Below are 13,924 nucleotides of genomic sequence, written 5' to 3'. Positions count from 1 at the left end.
AGAGGCTACCATAACAGGAGAGGATTTATGCTGCTGAATGAATCAATCAAACTGCACACCAGCTCCCAAATAAGTCACCAAAACCACAAACAGATTTAATATAAGTTCTGTATCAGAAATCTGCACTGCAAGTGGTTGACAGCAAATTGGAGGCCAAAAAAATGGATGAATTTAAGTGAAACAGCACTCAATAAAAGCTAGCACACAAAAGGAACCTAACAAAGGCACTAGAATAGATGAATAAAGCAAGAAAAATCAACAACACAGTTCACAAATGCAACCAGACAAACTGTTTGATATTTTTACATAAGTGTTTGTTAAAATGCCCCAATGAAATTCAAATTTTGTGTTTTGGGGTTTTAACTGCTTGAATCTGGATTGCACGGTTCTAAAAGCCTTTTAACACTTGTTTTTACTTATTTTGATCCTTTATTTTCATTATATAACCATGAACCAGCTCTTGCTACAATCCAAAAGTGATTTGCATAAAAAAATTATCACAACAGTGCTGTCACAGTGAAACTGCACCAGAAAATTGAACTAAATTGGTGGTTTGACACTCAAATTTGAAATAAAGTGATTCAACAGCTCTTCTGAATGATCAAACAACTTTGTTTGATGATTTTAAGTATGTTTAAAGTCTTAAACAACTTAAAATCTGACTGTAATACAAATTCACTAGTTCACTTCCATTTTAGCCCAAAAAATGATGGTTTCAACTACAAATCTGCATATAGGACGTGTTTTGACCAAATAAACAGTGCTATCAATTTTAAATCATCAATTTGGACTTGCTCAAGCTATGGAACAGCAGAGAAACAACATATTTTCATAAATCACCACTGCTGTAACGTTTTATGCAGTAAAATGCACCAAATCACCAACCAAACTCAGTTTTTCATGGATTCAAAAGTTGAACAACAAAGAAATGACTCAAGGCAGTGTAATTACACAGAACTAAGCTAGAATTAAGGTGCTTAGCATGACAAAATTCAGATTACACGATTCAAATAATTTTGTACGGTGAAAAACCAAAGTTCATAACTGAAATAGTGAATTGGTTAATGATTTTGAGCAACCAAGCTATGCATATTGCATTTCATTGCTTATTCTGGTTTGCTACACCTTAAAACACATTCAACAAACTCAAACAAGTTTGTATAAAGCACCAGAATCAATTAAAAACAACTTGAAACAGATTTAAAGATTGAAACCAGAAATGGAATTCTGTATCAGAATTTCAACCGGAAATCACAGCAGATTGCTTCAGTTTGTATTACCAAGGCTAGATCTAGTCTTCATTGCCTTATTTGGTATATATACAACTGGATTAGCACTTGACACTCAATTAAAACGAATTAACTCAGCAGATCAGAAAGAAAACCAAGAAACAGAATTAAAACTGCAACACTGGTGTGCACATGACCATGACAGTACTGGAAATGCAAATTGAAGCTGGAGTTGACTCAAATAAAGTGAATTCACCGTTTAAAATGAAAAACAAACATGCTCACACACTGGAAACATGAAGACAGCAACGGGAAACACAATTAGAACTCAAAACAGCAAAGAAAATATATGAACAGAGATTGGAAACAGAAATTGAAAACTGGAACAGAGAGCACGAATGGAATGAAAATTGAGCTGGAAAATGGAAGGAACACTTAGCTATGGATGCGTGGACGACCACAGCTCATGATACCACTTGATGGAAGATTGCCATGGCTTGGAATCCGTGTGATGCAGCTCCAAACAGCAAGCAATCCGTGAAGCAAAAATAGTGCAGCGAAAATGGATGTGTATGAAGGGTTTTTGGTGTTTTGATGATGGAAGGAGTGTGTAATTCAACCTCTCAGCTCAGAAAGCCCTCCTACTATGGAAGGAAGCTAGAGGAAAGGGTAGAGAAAGTGTAAAGAGGCATTGACTCAAGAGCATTATGGCTGTGACAGAAATTCTGCAGCATTTCATTAAGGCTCAAAAGTGACTTTTACAATGTATTGGCCCTTCTATTTATAGATGAGAGGTGCCCCTAATCTGATCCCATTTTCCCTCCTAAAACCAATGCAATCAGTTATAATTTGGAGGAAGCAAATCCACGCTACCAAGCACGTTCCATGCTTGTTGTCCACGTCATCCAAAATCACATGGAAAAGCATTTGCTGGCTGCTTTTGGGTTTTTGGCTGGCCGTTCCAATCATGCTGCAGCTGCCTTGTCCGAGAAGCTTTGGGCCTTTATTGTCTCAAGCTGCTCAAGCTGCTCCAAACTTTATTTTAGGCCCTACAACACAAAGTGTAATTGTTTTAGTTTAGAGAAGAAGGATTAGTATAAGTCACCTTCCATAGAAGCATAATGATAGGTGATCCTTCTTCCTCTTGAATCTTCTTGGCCATGGCTCTAGTAAGAGGTCCAATATGAGCCCTTGATGGTCTTCCATCACACTACCTTGTGTTTTCTTGAAGATCAAGAAACGATAGTTTCTCTAAGAAACACACATTATCCTTCCATTGATTTTTTGTCATCAGTACTAGTTGTCCAATCTGTATCACAATATCACACTATGTCAAGATCATTTGAGGGTTTTATATGTAGACATAAGTTCATCATGCCTTAAAGATATCTCATAATTCTTTTTAGGTTAAAAGCTCTTTTTTGTCCCAGTTTTGGTTGGGAAAATTCGAATTGGTCCCTGTGTTGATTTTGTGTTCAATTTCGTCCCAAAGAACGAATTATTTGTTCAATTTGGTCCTTTTCAGTAACTCCGTTAAAATTGTTAACGACAACGTGTCCACATGTGCAACCTTTAAGTGAGATGTCAGTTTTTTACTGACTGAGAGTCCTTTTTAGCAGTTAGAATTTTTTAAATTGAATTTCTTAATCAGGGTTTTTATTTTGGGAATAAATTGAAGAGGGTGAATCTAAATTAGGGTTTTTATTTCCCAATCTTCTTCACTTAGTTAACGAGCCATGTCTGCTTCCCATTCTTCTTCATCTTGTTGGAATAGCTTGGGCCGCCGTACTTCTCATCATTCCCCTTGGCTCGTTAACAATCAACAAGTGTTTAATATTTTCACTCACCTCATCAATTTCAGTAAGAGAGGTGATGGAAAACCATTTGTTTTCCAAAGAAAGTGCATATCAGTCTCCTCTGTCTTCATTTGAGAAGTTCTAACTGCNGGGTTTTCTGATATATCAGAGTGCGAATGAATCAAATCGTCCAAGTTGCATGTACANCGTTCCAGAGCAAGGTAAACAAAATCATGATCGCATTCCACCCCATACCATCGGACAATGTTTGGATGCCTGTCAGATGCAATGAGATTTTGGATTTCTTTATGGGCCAGAGATGGCTCGTTAACTAAGGGAAGAAGATTCGGAAATAAAAACCCTAATTTAGATTCCACCCTCTTCAATTTATTCCCAAAATAAAAACCCTGATTAAGAAATTCAAATTAAAAAATTCTGCTAAAAAGGACTCCCAGTCAGCAAAAAACTGACATCTCACTTAAAGGTTGCACATGTGGACACGTTGCCATTAACAATTTTAACGGAGTTACTGAAAAGGACCAAATTGAACAAATAATTCGTTCTTTGGGACGAAATTGAACACAAAATCAACACAGGGACCAATTCGAATTTTCTCAACCAAAACTGGGACCAAAAAGAGCTTTTAACCTTCTTTTTAATCCTAGCTAGTGATCCATGACAGGTGTACTCATGTTTTGACTGAGTTTGTTGACATCAAAGACAATGCCTTGTCTTGTGTTGGTCAAATATTACAATTCATACATGACTTGTTGATACAAAGTAGCATTAGTTATTGGTTTCCTTCTATAGTGAATTGTCTATATTTAAAGACTTTTTAACTGAAAAAAATAATCAACAAAACCTAATATGGAAAAAAAAAATAACAATAAATATATATATATATATATATATATATATATATGTATATATATATATATATATATATATAGATATATATATAAATCTTTAAGGTATATACTTATATTAATAAAAATAAACGATTGTCGGTGTAGTTAGTTATCAAATATAAAAAATGTTGGATAAACATGTTTTTGGAAAGATTAAAGATAAATATGTTAAAAAATATGTAGATAAACATAAGTAATAAACGAATGTAATTTAGTTGAAATTTATATAAATTAAATATTATTTTATTTTATTTTTTTCTTTTTTTGAAATAAAAAAAATCTTAAACATGAATAAATCATTTTATATATGTTCAATTCCTAAGATAAATAATATTCAAATTTCAAAAATAATTATAAAAATTTAAAATTAATATATATTTCTAATCACTTGTTTAGCTTAAGGAAAACAAATTTAATTATTTAAAAGATTAATACTAAATGTTTGCAGTTTTATATTAAAAACAAATATAACTTTTTTTTCAAAGAGTGTGTTTTGTGTTTATGGAAGAACTTCGATGGCACGTGAGCGGCTGTTAGATGGTGAAGTTTGATCACGTGAGAGGAGATCGATCGATCGATCTTTGTTTCTGGTTTGACTGTGACGAAACGACGAAGCATTTCCTTTGATTTGTTCTGAATCTGAATGGCGACGAGAAATCGCACTCTGCTTTTCAGAAAACACAGAGATGCGTTGAAGGCTGTTCGCATTCCCTCCATTTCTTCGCCGCAGTCCACCTCCTCCCACGGCGGTGGCGGTGGCCCCGTCATCGAATTGGTCAGCACCTCACTTCTCAATCCCAATCGCTCTTACGCTCCGCTTAGTACCGACGATCCTGGTAATTCGAGGTGCGCTTCATACAGATCTCACGATTTCACATTTCCATCGATTTTAGTTGTTATCGTGGATCAATTATCCGAATAGCTTTTTATTTATCAGATCCGTAGCTTTTTAATCGATTAATGAATACTGCAAGGAACTATATATATAGAACTGGGAGTGTTCGCATTTACTCTTGGAGCTCGGCACTCAAAACATGAAGCATACCTGGAAGGAATTTTATATTAGTATTAGTAAAGTATATCTCTGGCATTATCCAGAGTTTTGTGGATTAACCGATGATTTGTATGTGGTGCACTCTTAATTTTTTCTGGTAAATAGAATTACAGTGGAAATGGTCAGTTTCTTCTAAATTTGGACACTGGTCTTATGAAATTATTATGCATATCTCACTTCCTTCTGTTTTCCACACGTGCATGTTTCAAGTTATTAGATAAGACTTCGAAATGATGTAATGTTCATTATTTCAATGGATACAGTCGTGGTCCAAATGCAGTCAATTTGGGGCTACCTCCTGCGTGGGTGGATTTATCGGAAGAAATATCAGCAAATGTGCAACGTGCACGCACAAAAATGGCAGAGTTGGCCAAGGCTCATGCAAAGGCTTTGATGCCGTCATTTGGAGATGGGAAAGAAGATCAACATGCTATCGAGACTCTAACACACGAGATAACTGACTTAATAAAGAGGTCGGAGAAGAGACTCCGGAGACTTTCTGCTTCTGGGCCTTCTGAGGATTCCAATGTCAGGAAAAACGTGCAGGTACAATTGCAGACCTCTTACAAAATACTAATGGGATAGATGATGGGCTTTTGCTTTTGCCCAAAAACAATGAATTTGTTTGATTCAACTTGAAATCTTTTGGGCTCTTCGTTAACAAAGCATGAGACTCTTTCACAGTATCACTGGTATGGTCTGCTGCTTTTATATTTTAGGGGTAATGAAAGGAAGTTTATCCGGTAAAACTATGAAGAACCGATACTTGCATCTACTTAAGGTATTGTATCTAATACACATCCAGTATCCGTCATACTCGGATACTTGGCGAATACTTCATCCTTTTTATGGATGATGCTCAATAGGAAATACGATTGAGTTGCCACTATTATTGTCTTTAGGGAATATGCTGTGATTAGTGATGTTTATAATTTATATTTTCTTTTTGGTTGTGTCTAGGAAGCATCGTCTTGCTTTGAATTTTTAGAATTGCAATTTTACTTTTGTTCTTTTTAAGAAGATTTTATACATATCTACATTGCATGTATCACATCCTCTATATTTTTGTAATGTCATTGTGTTGGATATATATATATATATATATATGCATATTGCATTATTGTGCATCGTAGGAGAAACAAGAAAGAATTACAACCAGTGCGGGGAGGTTGGAATTAAAAGACTACAATGTTCAACAGAGTTCCAGCTTCTCTATTGTCAAATATGGAAACTCCATTTAAATTACTGCCTGGTGTGAACACCCCCATAAATCAATGGCCCTATCCCTTAAGAATGTGGCGATAGAAGGCTTAGTGACAATAACAATACCGTCCAATAACATCCATGGGCATGCAAACATCCTTAAAGATGCATGTACTTTGCTTCAACCAAATAATCACATCATCGCAATCTTTTGCCTCCTTTTTTATCAACCCTTTGAATTATGTCATGTAAAATTGTTCAAAGGCAAAAGGATGGAACCAATATTCTCCTATAGCACCAAAATTTTTGTTCTAAAGGACTCCAGTTAGAACGCAGCAGAAAAAGTTATTGCACTGTGAGCTATATACCATGTTCCTGTATACAATTCTGCTCAATTTAGAATTAATCATGTGCCAATCTAAGTTAACATATCACTGTTTCGAGTTCAGTTGAGATTATTCTGGCAGTCAAGTATTATAATGAGAACGAAGCAAGGAGGGGAAGTGAAAAAGGCCTATGCTGACCATTTACTTTTATACTGTATTCCTGTGGCTTAACGATGGCACAGTTTGCATCAAGTCATTCAAAAGTTTGATAGGTGTTTGGTTATGTAACTCTAATACTTAGATGTGCCTAGTTAAAGCTATGTGTAGTAACTTCCATGAATATTTGGCAAAACCATTGCCAAACGCATGTAACTGAATTCAAACCAAACAAACTATTTTACTTGATTAAATTAATCCAAATATCTATGTTGGAGTTGCTTGATTGGGCCAACTGTCACTATTGTCATTTATCAATATTTCTAAAACGTCTTGATGCTAATTGTATCCATTTTCTTTTTCTTTTTTTGAAAACCCAACTTGACTAGATATAAGGTTAGGTTAAATTATAATATATAAATAGATACAAACTTTATCTTATAAAGCTAATTTTATAAAGTTTAAGTTTAAATTCTTTTTTCTTAAGATGGTATCAAAGTCATTCAGAATTTATTTAGTCAAGTTTGTTGGGTTTTGTATAAACCGATATTGGGTTTCTTAGTCCCACACTTGCGATGTTAAAGAGTCCATATAAGTTAGAGATAATATCTAATAATAACATAAAAGTGAATACAAATCTTATCTTACAAATTGAATTTGTAGAATTGAGTTAGACTTAAAGTTCAGTTTATTAAAATTTCCTTAACCAAAAAGATGATTAGGACACTTGTGCATGAATTGAGCCTATGATAGTGGCTTGACTTTTGAATGTGTAATTTTTGTGTCTGAACTTAAGTTTTAACCATTTTCTGTCTTATTCTGGAACTTGCTACATGTACCATGTTGAACATTTTCTTATTTTTTGTACTGCATGCAGCGATCTCTTGCTACTGACCTTCAGAACCTCTCTGTTGAGCTACGCAAGAAACAATCAACTTATTTAAAGCGCCTCAGACTACAGAAAGAGGTGAGAAAAAAAGGCTATTGTTGTACCGTTCTTTCCTTGACTAACAGAAAATAAAGTACCATCTTTTTCTGGCTTTTTTTGTTAACTTGCACAGTTGATTTTATGTTGACAATTCAAAAAACCAAAAACAACACAAGCATGCAAATCAATTTGATTTACTTTATTTAGCTCATGAAATTATATTTCCAATTCTTATCTAAAGTTCTATATGAAAACTTCTTACCACACCGTCAGTTTTTTTTTTTTTTTTTTATTATTATTATTATCTTCTGTGGCCAAATGATCTCATGGTAAATAGTATTTTTGAAGTTTTGGTCTTTAACCAAGTCAAACGGCATCATTAATCCATTTAACTAACCTCTCCTAGTGGAACAAGACTTTGTTGTTTTTGTGACCAAATGATTACTTGATATTTCTTTCCATTGGATAACAAGTAATAAAGTATATTTTTTTTATTGTCTATGTTGGAGATCTCACACCAAGTGAAGATATGATTGAATTATAATATTCAAGTGGATGTAAAATTCATTTTATAAGTTAATTTTGTAAGATTTAATTAGACTTATTGTTCACTTTCTAAAATGATATTAAAGTCTATTATAACAAAGTTTGTTATGGAATCACTCGTTATTAAACCACTCTCAGAGCACTCACAAATATCTAACTCCTCGCTCAAGATGTTCAATTTTCAGTATGAAAGAATGTGTTGAAGATTAACATTAATTAGAGATATGGAAAATTATAGTATACAATTAGGTGCAACTTTCATTTTACAAACTGAACTGATTTTGTATGGTTGAATTTGGTAAAATTCACCTTCTAAAAGTTTTGAAGGAATATTTATAATGAAGGAAGCTGTACTGCATTACCTTATTCCTTCACCCGGTGTCTCTTGTCTGGAGATGATCTCAATTTTCATGTTATACATACACATCACTAAATAATTGATGAATTTTGTTTAAAGCTTTTGATTTTCATTTTATTATATTGCAGGGTCAAGATGGAGTTGATCTAGAGATCAACTTGAATGGAGGTAAATCAAGATTTGAAGATGATGATTTAGATAATATGGTACTTATTTTTCTGTTTCATTGTTTTTTTAGTTCACTTATTTGTTTGTTGAGTACAGAATAGGTGGGCCCAATAATTTTGTCCTTACTCAGATTATTGGCTATTTATTTTCCTGGAAGATTAATTGACAAATTATATTGTCCATATGGTCATCACACCCGTGCCGTAGTTTGATATATGCTATTTGATTGCTAATGCTATCAAATTATTCACATCTAGGTATTTAATGAGCATCAAATGGCCAAGCTGAAGAAAAGTGAAGCATTCACAGTAGAAAGAGAAAAAGAGATCCAGCAGGTAAGTAAAAGTTGCATTTATGCACTGTTACTAATGACTTATTTTGTGTTCTAGATGGACTTAGAGCCTTTTTGCTGTTTGCTTTTATAGGTTGTGGAATCTGTGAACGAGCTTGCTCAGATCATGAAGGATTTATCAGTACTAGTCATAGACCAGGTCAGCAGATACCCTCCTGTGAGGAAGTTGACAAATTTCTTATTCAACATTTTTTACTCATTAACATCCTCTATACATAGGGAACCATCGTCGATAGAATAGACTACAACATTCAGAATGTTGCAACCACAGTTGAGGATGGGCTTAAACAGCTGCAGAAGGTCCTACTTATTTCTACTATTTTATTTGGCAGTACTCATTCTCTTATCACTTTTCCCCTATGATAATTATTTGGTTTATGGGACATGCAGGCAGAGAGAACTCAGAAAAAAGGCGGTATGGTAATGTGTGCTACTGTGCTTGTCATCATGTGCTTCGTAATGTTGGTTCTCTTAATCATTAAGGAAATTATTTTGTGATCAGTGGTGATATTCAATTTATTTTTAATATCTGGTCACCCCTCATTTGTGCGACCTTTCATTTGGCACCATATCCATTGTCTACTCGGATAGTTACGCAACTTGTCAATGAAGACCGAGCAGTTTTGGAGTAGACGAGCCATATTTTTTTTGTATGTAGAGACCATATTAATTCTCTTGGAGTTTTTTTTTTTTTTCTTCTTTTACCACTGAGTGTGGAGGTAGGATGGATTAGGTGTGTAGAAGCAAAAGAACTTTTAGAAATTGGTGTGGTATAGTAGGAAAGGATACATAAGGACAGAAAAATGTATAGAGCGGTTGTATGAACCTCTACTTGGACCTTTTTTTACCTGCGGAATGCATAGTTCCTTTTCATACAACTTTTTTCTTTGATTGAGGAAAGAAATCTGAATTTATTGATTGATGAAACCTGAGGGACTCGGTGCTCATTTCCTTTTCATATATGTTACCTTGATTAATGAAAGAATTCTGAATTCATGGGTGAAAAGTAAATGTAGTACCAGATGGAACTATGTGCGTACGTTTAAATTATCTAATATTTATCGTGAATGGTAATTCGTTAGAAAACACTAAGATAAAAAAAATTGATAGAAAAATATAAAATTGTAAATATGATTACGTTGTGTAAAGTTAGTTTACAATAAGTGTTTAAATTTTTACACAAACTAAAGACGAATCTTCCAACTTATTTTTGACGAATAGTTGAGTTTTATGCATTATGACTAGTACACATTTTAGGAGTGTTGAATAAAAAAGATCATAATGGGCATCGATACTTGGAGTTTGAAACAAGAGTGCTTCTCCTCTGCACCTCACCCCTTTCTCCCTGCACCTCTCAAATTACCATTTTATCCTTGCTTTATTCATGAGAGAATATTTTGATTCTATAAAAATACTGAAAAAGCTGGTAATTGTGAATTCCAATGCTCATTTGTCTTCCATTTCAGTCTTGCATCTCTACACCCCCCTTCTTTTTACCTTGCACGAAGAACTTGAACAGAGAAGAAGAAGAACACTCTCGTTGACTGGTGGCAGTGAGATCCAGGAGTTCTTCTAGCACCCATATCAAGTTAGTTACAAATTTTCTTTGAAATATATATTTAGAGTAGATCTGTGTTGTTCAGAGGATTTGAAATGTATATTTGGACTGAGAGGAGAGGAATCATAGGATGAAAAGGGGTTGGGGTTGGGTGTTTGTTGAGTTCAGAGGGAGGTGCGCCGCATCTGGAGGCGCGGTTTAGAAGTGCCGCAACTCAGAGTCGCGGTTGAGGGGTGCCGCACCTGCGAGGTGCGGCTGTGCGTAACCGCATTTGGGAGATGCGGCTATCGTTAGCCGCAGTTCGGAGACGCGGCAAACGAGGGGGGGTGCGTTGCGAGTTGCGGCAGAGGAGCTAAGTTGCGGCAGAGGTGCGAGTTGCGGCAGAGGTGCGAGTTGCGGCAGAGGAGGTGAGTTGCGGCAGAGGGAGGTGAGTTGCGGCAGAGGTGTCTGAGATGCGATGATTAGGGTTTTGCTTTTTTTTTTTTCATTCTGTTTTAAATATATTTTTTTTTTATTTTAAATTTTGTATATATTTAATATGTATGTATTTTTTACTTTTATTTTATTTGTTTGTGAAATTGAATTTAATATATATATTTTTTAACTTGTTTATTTAATTAAAGAATATATAATTTGCGTAATTTATGTATGTATTTTAACTTTCTTAATTTATTTTATGTTTTTGATTTTTTTAATTGTTTCTTAATATTTTTAATCCTTTATTAATATATTTTTATTTATTTATGTTTTTAAATAATTATTTTTCGTTATTTATTATTATATAATTATATAATATTTTATATAATTTGTTAATAATATAATTAGTAATAGAAATGGTAAGAACTAGAGGCGGATCATCTTCCCATGGAGAGGCTTCATCGTCTCGTGGTCGGCCATCATCTTCATCACATGATGAAAGGAGACGACCTACGNCATCTGCTCGTAGAAGACGCTTAGAGGAAAATCGCACAGACGTCATTGATGAGCATGATTATGAGGATCAGGAGGAGTCTATACAATAGGGACATCGTGAGGAGGACTATGTTCAACATGAGGATGTTCGAGAGCAGGATGACCATAGTGAAGAAGAAGATGAAGATGAAGATGAAGATGAAGATGAAGATGGAGATGAAGTTGAAGATGATGGATTTCCAGGAGGTCCACATGACACCTCCTTGCTTACACACTATTCCCAGCATGTTGCATATGCCATATATGAACCTAAATGTTAATTGCTGATTAATTGCTTATTTATTTTTGTTATATATTTATGTGTTTTTATGTAGGATCGAGGGGAGATTCAATTGAGGAGTCATGGTAAAAAATTAAAAAATTTTGGAATGTATCATGAGGCTATCGAGCCATACATATCCAGGTCGGGGTTGGCTTCCTTAGTTAACCTATCCTACGAGTACGCTGATCATGGATTGATCGTTTCACTTGCGGAGAGATGGCACCTAGAGACAAACAGTTTCCACCTCCCGGTAGGCGAGATGAGCGTCACATTAGATGACGTTCAGAATCTACTCCACCTACCTATCGTGGGGCAATTTTGTAGGTGGAGGACCTAGAGTACGATGAGGCGCGATCTCATCTTATGGACTTGCTTGGCGTCGACTGCGCCAAAGCTTCAGCCGAGATGAAGAAGTCACGCGGTCCAAAAGTGCGGTTGAGCTGGCTCCGCGAGGTCTACCATGATTGCATTCAGCAGGAGCTTTGGGAGTGCGCTGCTCGGGCGTATTTGTTGCATCTGCTTGGATGCACAATTTTTACTAATAAGAGTGGGACATTGATTCGTGTCTCGTACCTCCTTCTGTTGCGAGACTTGAATGCATGTTCGAGATATGATTGGGGAGCAGCTGCACTAGCACATACTTATGAGCAGCTAGGAGATGCTAGCTTCTATGGTGTCAGACAGATAGCTGGATATGTCACTCTTCTACAGGTACATTTAAGTTTTACAAAGTTATTTTTTTTTTATATTTTAGGAATGTATAAAATAATATAAGTAATGTTTTTTTTTAGAGTTGGATATATGAGCACCTTCCTGAGATGGGAAGGAGGCGAGTCTTAGATACGTACACAGACCTCCATCCACGAGCTTCACGATACATACCTTCGAGACAAGGTTGGAGTCTTAGCATTATCCACTAACATCCCATGCCTCAACATTATCCACTAACATCTTGCATTTCGCTTTCACATTCTTCATAATGTGGAATGTACAAAGCATACGATATGAATCAGGGAAGACATTGGTAATGGCATTTATCAAAGCAATGTCTCTATCAGTGACAACAACTCGTGGACCGCCCTCTGTTGTCAATAGTAATCGTCTAAACATTTCCAATGCCCAAGTGAAATTATTTTGGCGTTCACTTGAAAGCAATGCAAAAACGACTGTGAATGTCAAACCAGTGGACGTGACTCCAACGATCTCAAGCAACGGAAGACGATATTTGTTTGTCTTGTATGTCGTATCCATTAAGAACACAATATTAAATGAATTGACCAGGTGCGCTGAATCAGGATGTGTCCAAAATAGGTCACTTACTACGTCAAAATCTTCCAAACATCTACTATGTTGGATGTATTTGTCTCTATCCAACAACATCATCAACTGTTGCATTTCAGTTCTCGACCCTCTCAAAGATCGTTTGTAAGTGTATCTCGCATTATATATTTGTTTTATAGTTGTCACGTTATCTTCATTATGCTCTTTAAGAGTCAAGAGAATATTTGCAGGTTTAACTTGACTCTTAGTCATGTCAATAAGAATTGACTGTTCAGCAGCATTTAACCTCCCCGCATAAGGATGACCGACCAAAGTCTCGACTAATTCATGGTTGTGATAACCACACATAACCTTTAACACCCAACCGTGTCCTTTAGGTTTACCCCTCAACTTAAATGGACACTCACATTTTCTCGTGCCAGACACACTAGGTTGCACGTCTTGCTTATACTTCCTATATTTCCCACTCCTTTCACAGCCTAACACAACGAATGTCTTTCTTCCAGGTTCACCAGTTGTTGTGTCAGATCTTATGATGACGACCACAAATCCAAAATGAAATGCAATCTTCCGAACCCAATCAATCATATCATCACGTGATGGGAAAATTTCATCAGTAGAAAATTTATCTGTGTAATCACCCTCACCGACTTCGTTTATAAAGGAAGAAAATTCCGACATAAAATCAGAATTCATTTGAGAATCCAAAAATGGATAGCTATCCATCTTATACAAATAAATACAACCTACACTAAAAAAATTCAAAAATTAAACAAAATCAAACTACTAAGATATTAAGAAAAATTTTCAAAATTAAAATCAAATTA

The 13,924-nt window shown here is 35.3% G+C and overlaps 3 protein-coding genes across 3 annotated transcripts; 2 read left to right on the top strand and 1 right to left on the bottom strand.

Moving 5' to 3' along the window:
• The first annotated feature begins 4,420 nt into the window (after positions 1-4,420).
• LOC106769833 (syntaxin-43) lies at positions 4,421-9,924 on the top strand. Its single transcript, XM_014655608.2, has 8 exons — positions 4,421-4,779; positions 5,251-5,533; positions 7,550-7,639; positions 8,633-8,710; positions 8,930-9,007; positions 9,098-9,163; positions 9,244-9,324; positions 9,415-9,924. Exons 1-8 carry the CDS (start codon positions 4,577-4,579, stop codon positions 9,520-9,522), a joined length of 987 nt encoding a protein of 328 aa, XP_014511094.1. The 5' UTR covers positions 4,421-4,576; the 3' UTR covers positions 9,523-9,924.
• Positions 9,925-11,704: 1,780 nt separating this feature from the next.
• LOC106770526 (protein MAIN-LIKE 1-like) lies at positions 11,705-12,723 on the top strand. Its single transcript, XM_014656331.1, has 4 exons — positions 11,705-11,740; positions 11,869-12,066; positions 12,141-12,527; positions 12,643-12,723. Exons 1-4 carry the CDS (start codon positions 11,705-11,707, stop codon positions 12,721-12,723), a joined length of 702 nt encoding a protein of 233 aa, XP_014511817.1.
• Positions 12,568-13,715, bottom strand: LOC106770525 (protein FAR-RED ELONGATED HYPOCOTYL 3-like). The gene has a single exon (XM_014656330.2). The coding sequence runs from the start codon at positions 13,683-13,685 to the stop codon at positions 12,726-12,728; it is 960 nt and encodes a 319-aa protein (XP_014511816.2). The 5' UTR covers positions 13,686-13,715; the 3' UTR covers positions 12,568-12,725.
• Positions 13,716-13,924: the final 209 nt, after the last annotated feature.

The sequence above is a fragment of the Vigna radiata genome, chromosome 8 (assembly GCF_000741045.1).
Source record: "Vigna radiata var. radiata cultivar VC1973A chromosome 8, Vradiata_ver6, whole genome shotgun sequence".
Classification (NCBI taxonomy): Eukaryota; Viridiplantae; Streptophyta; class Magnoliopsida; order Fabales; family Fabaceae; genus Vigna; species Vigna radiata.
Note: the sequence above shows the minus strand (reverse complement) of the source record. Positions and strands in the feature narration are given on the sequence as shown.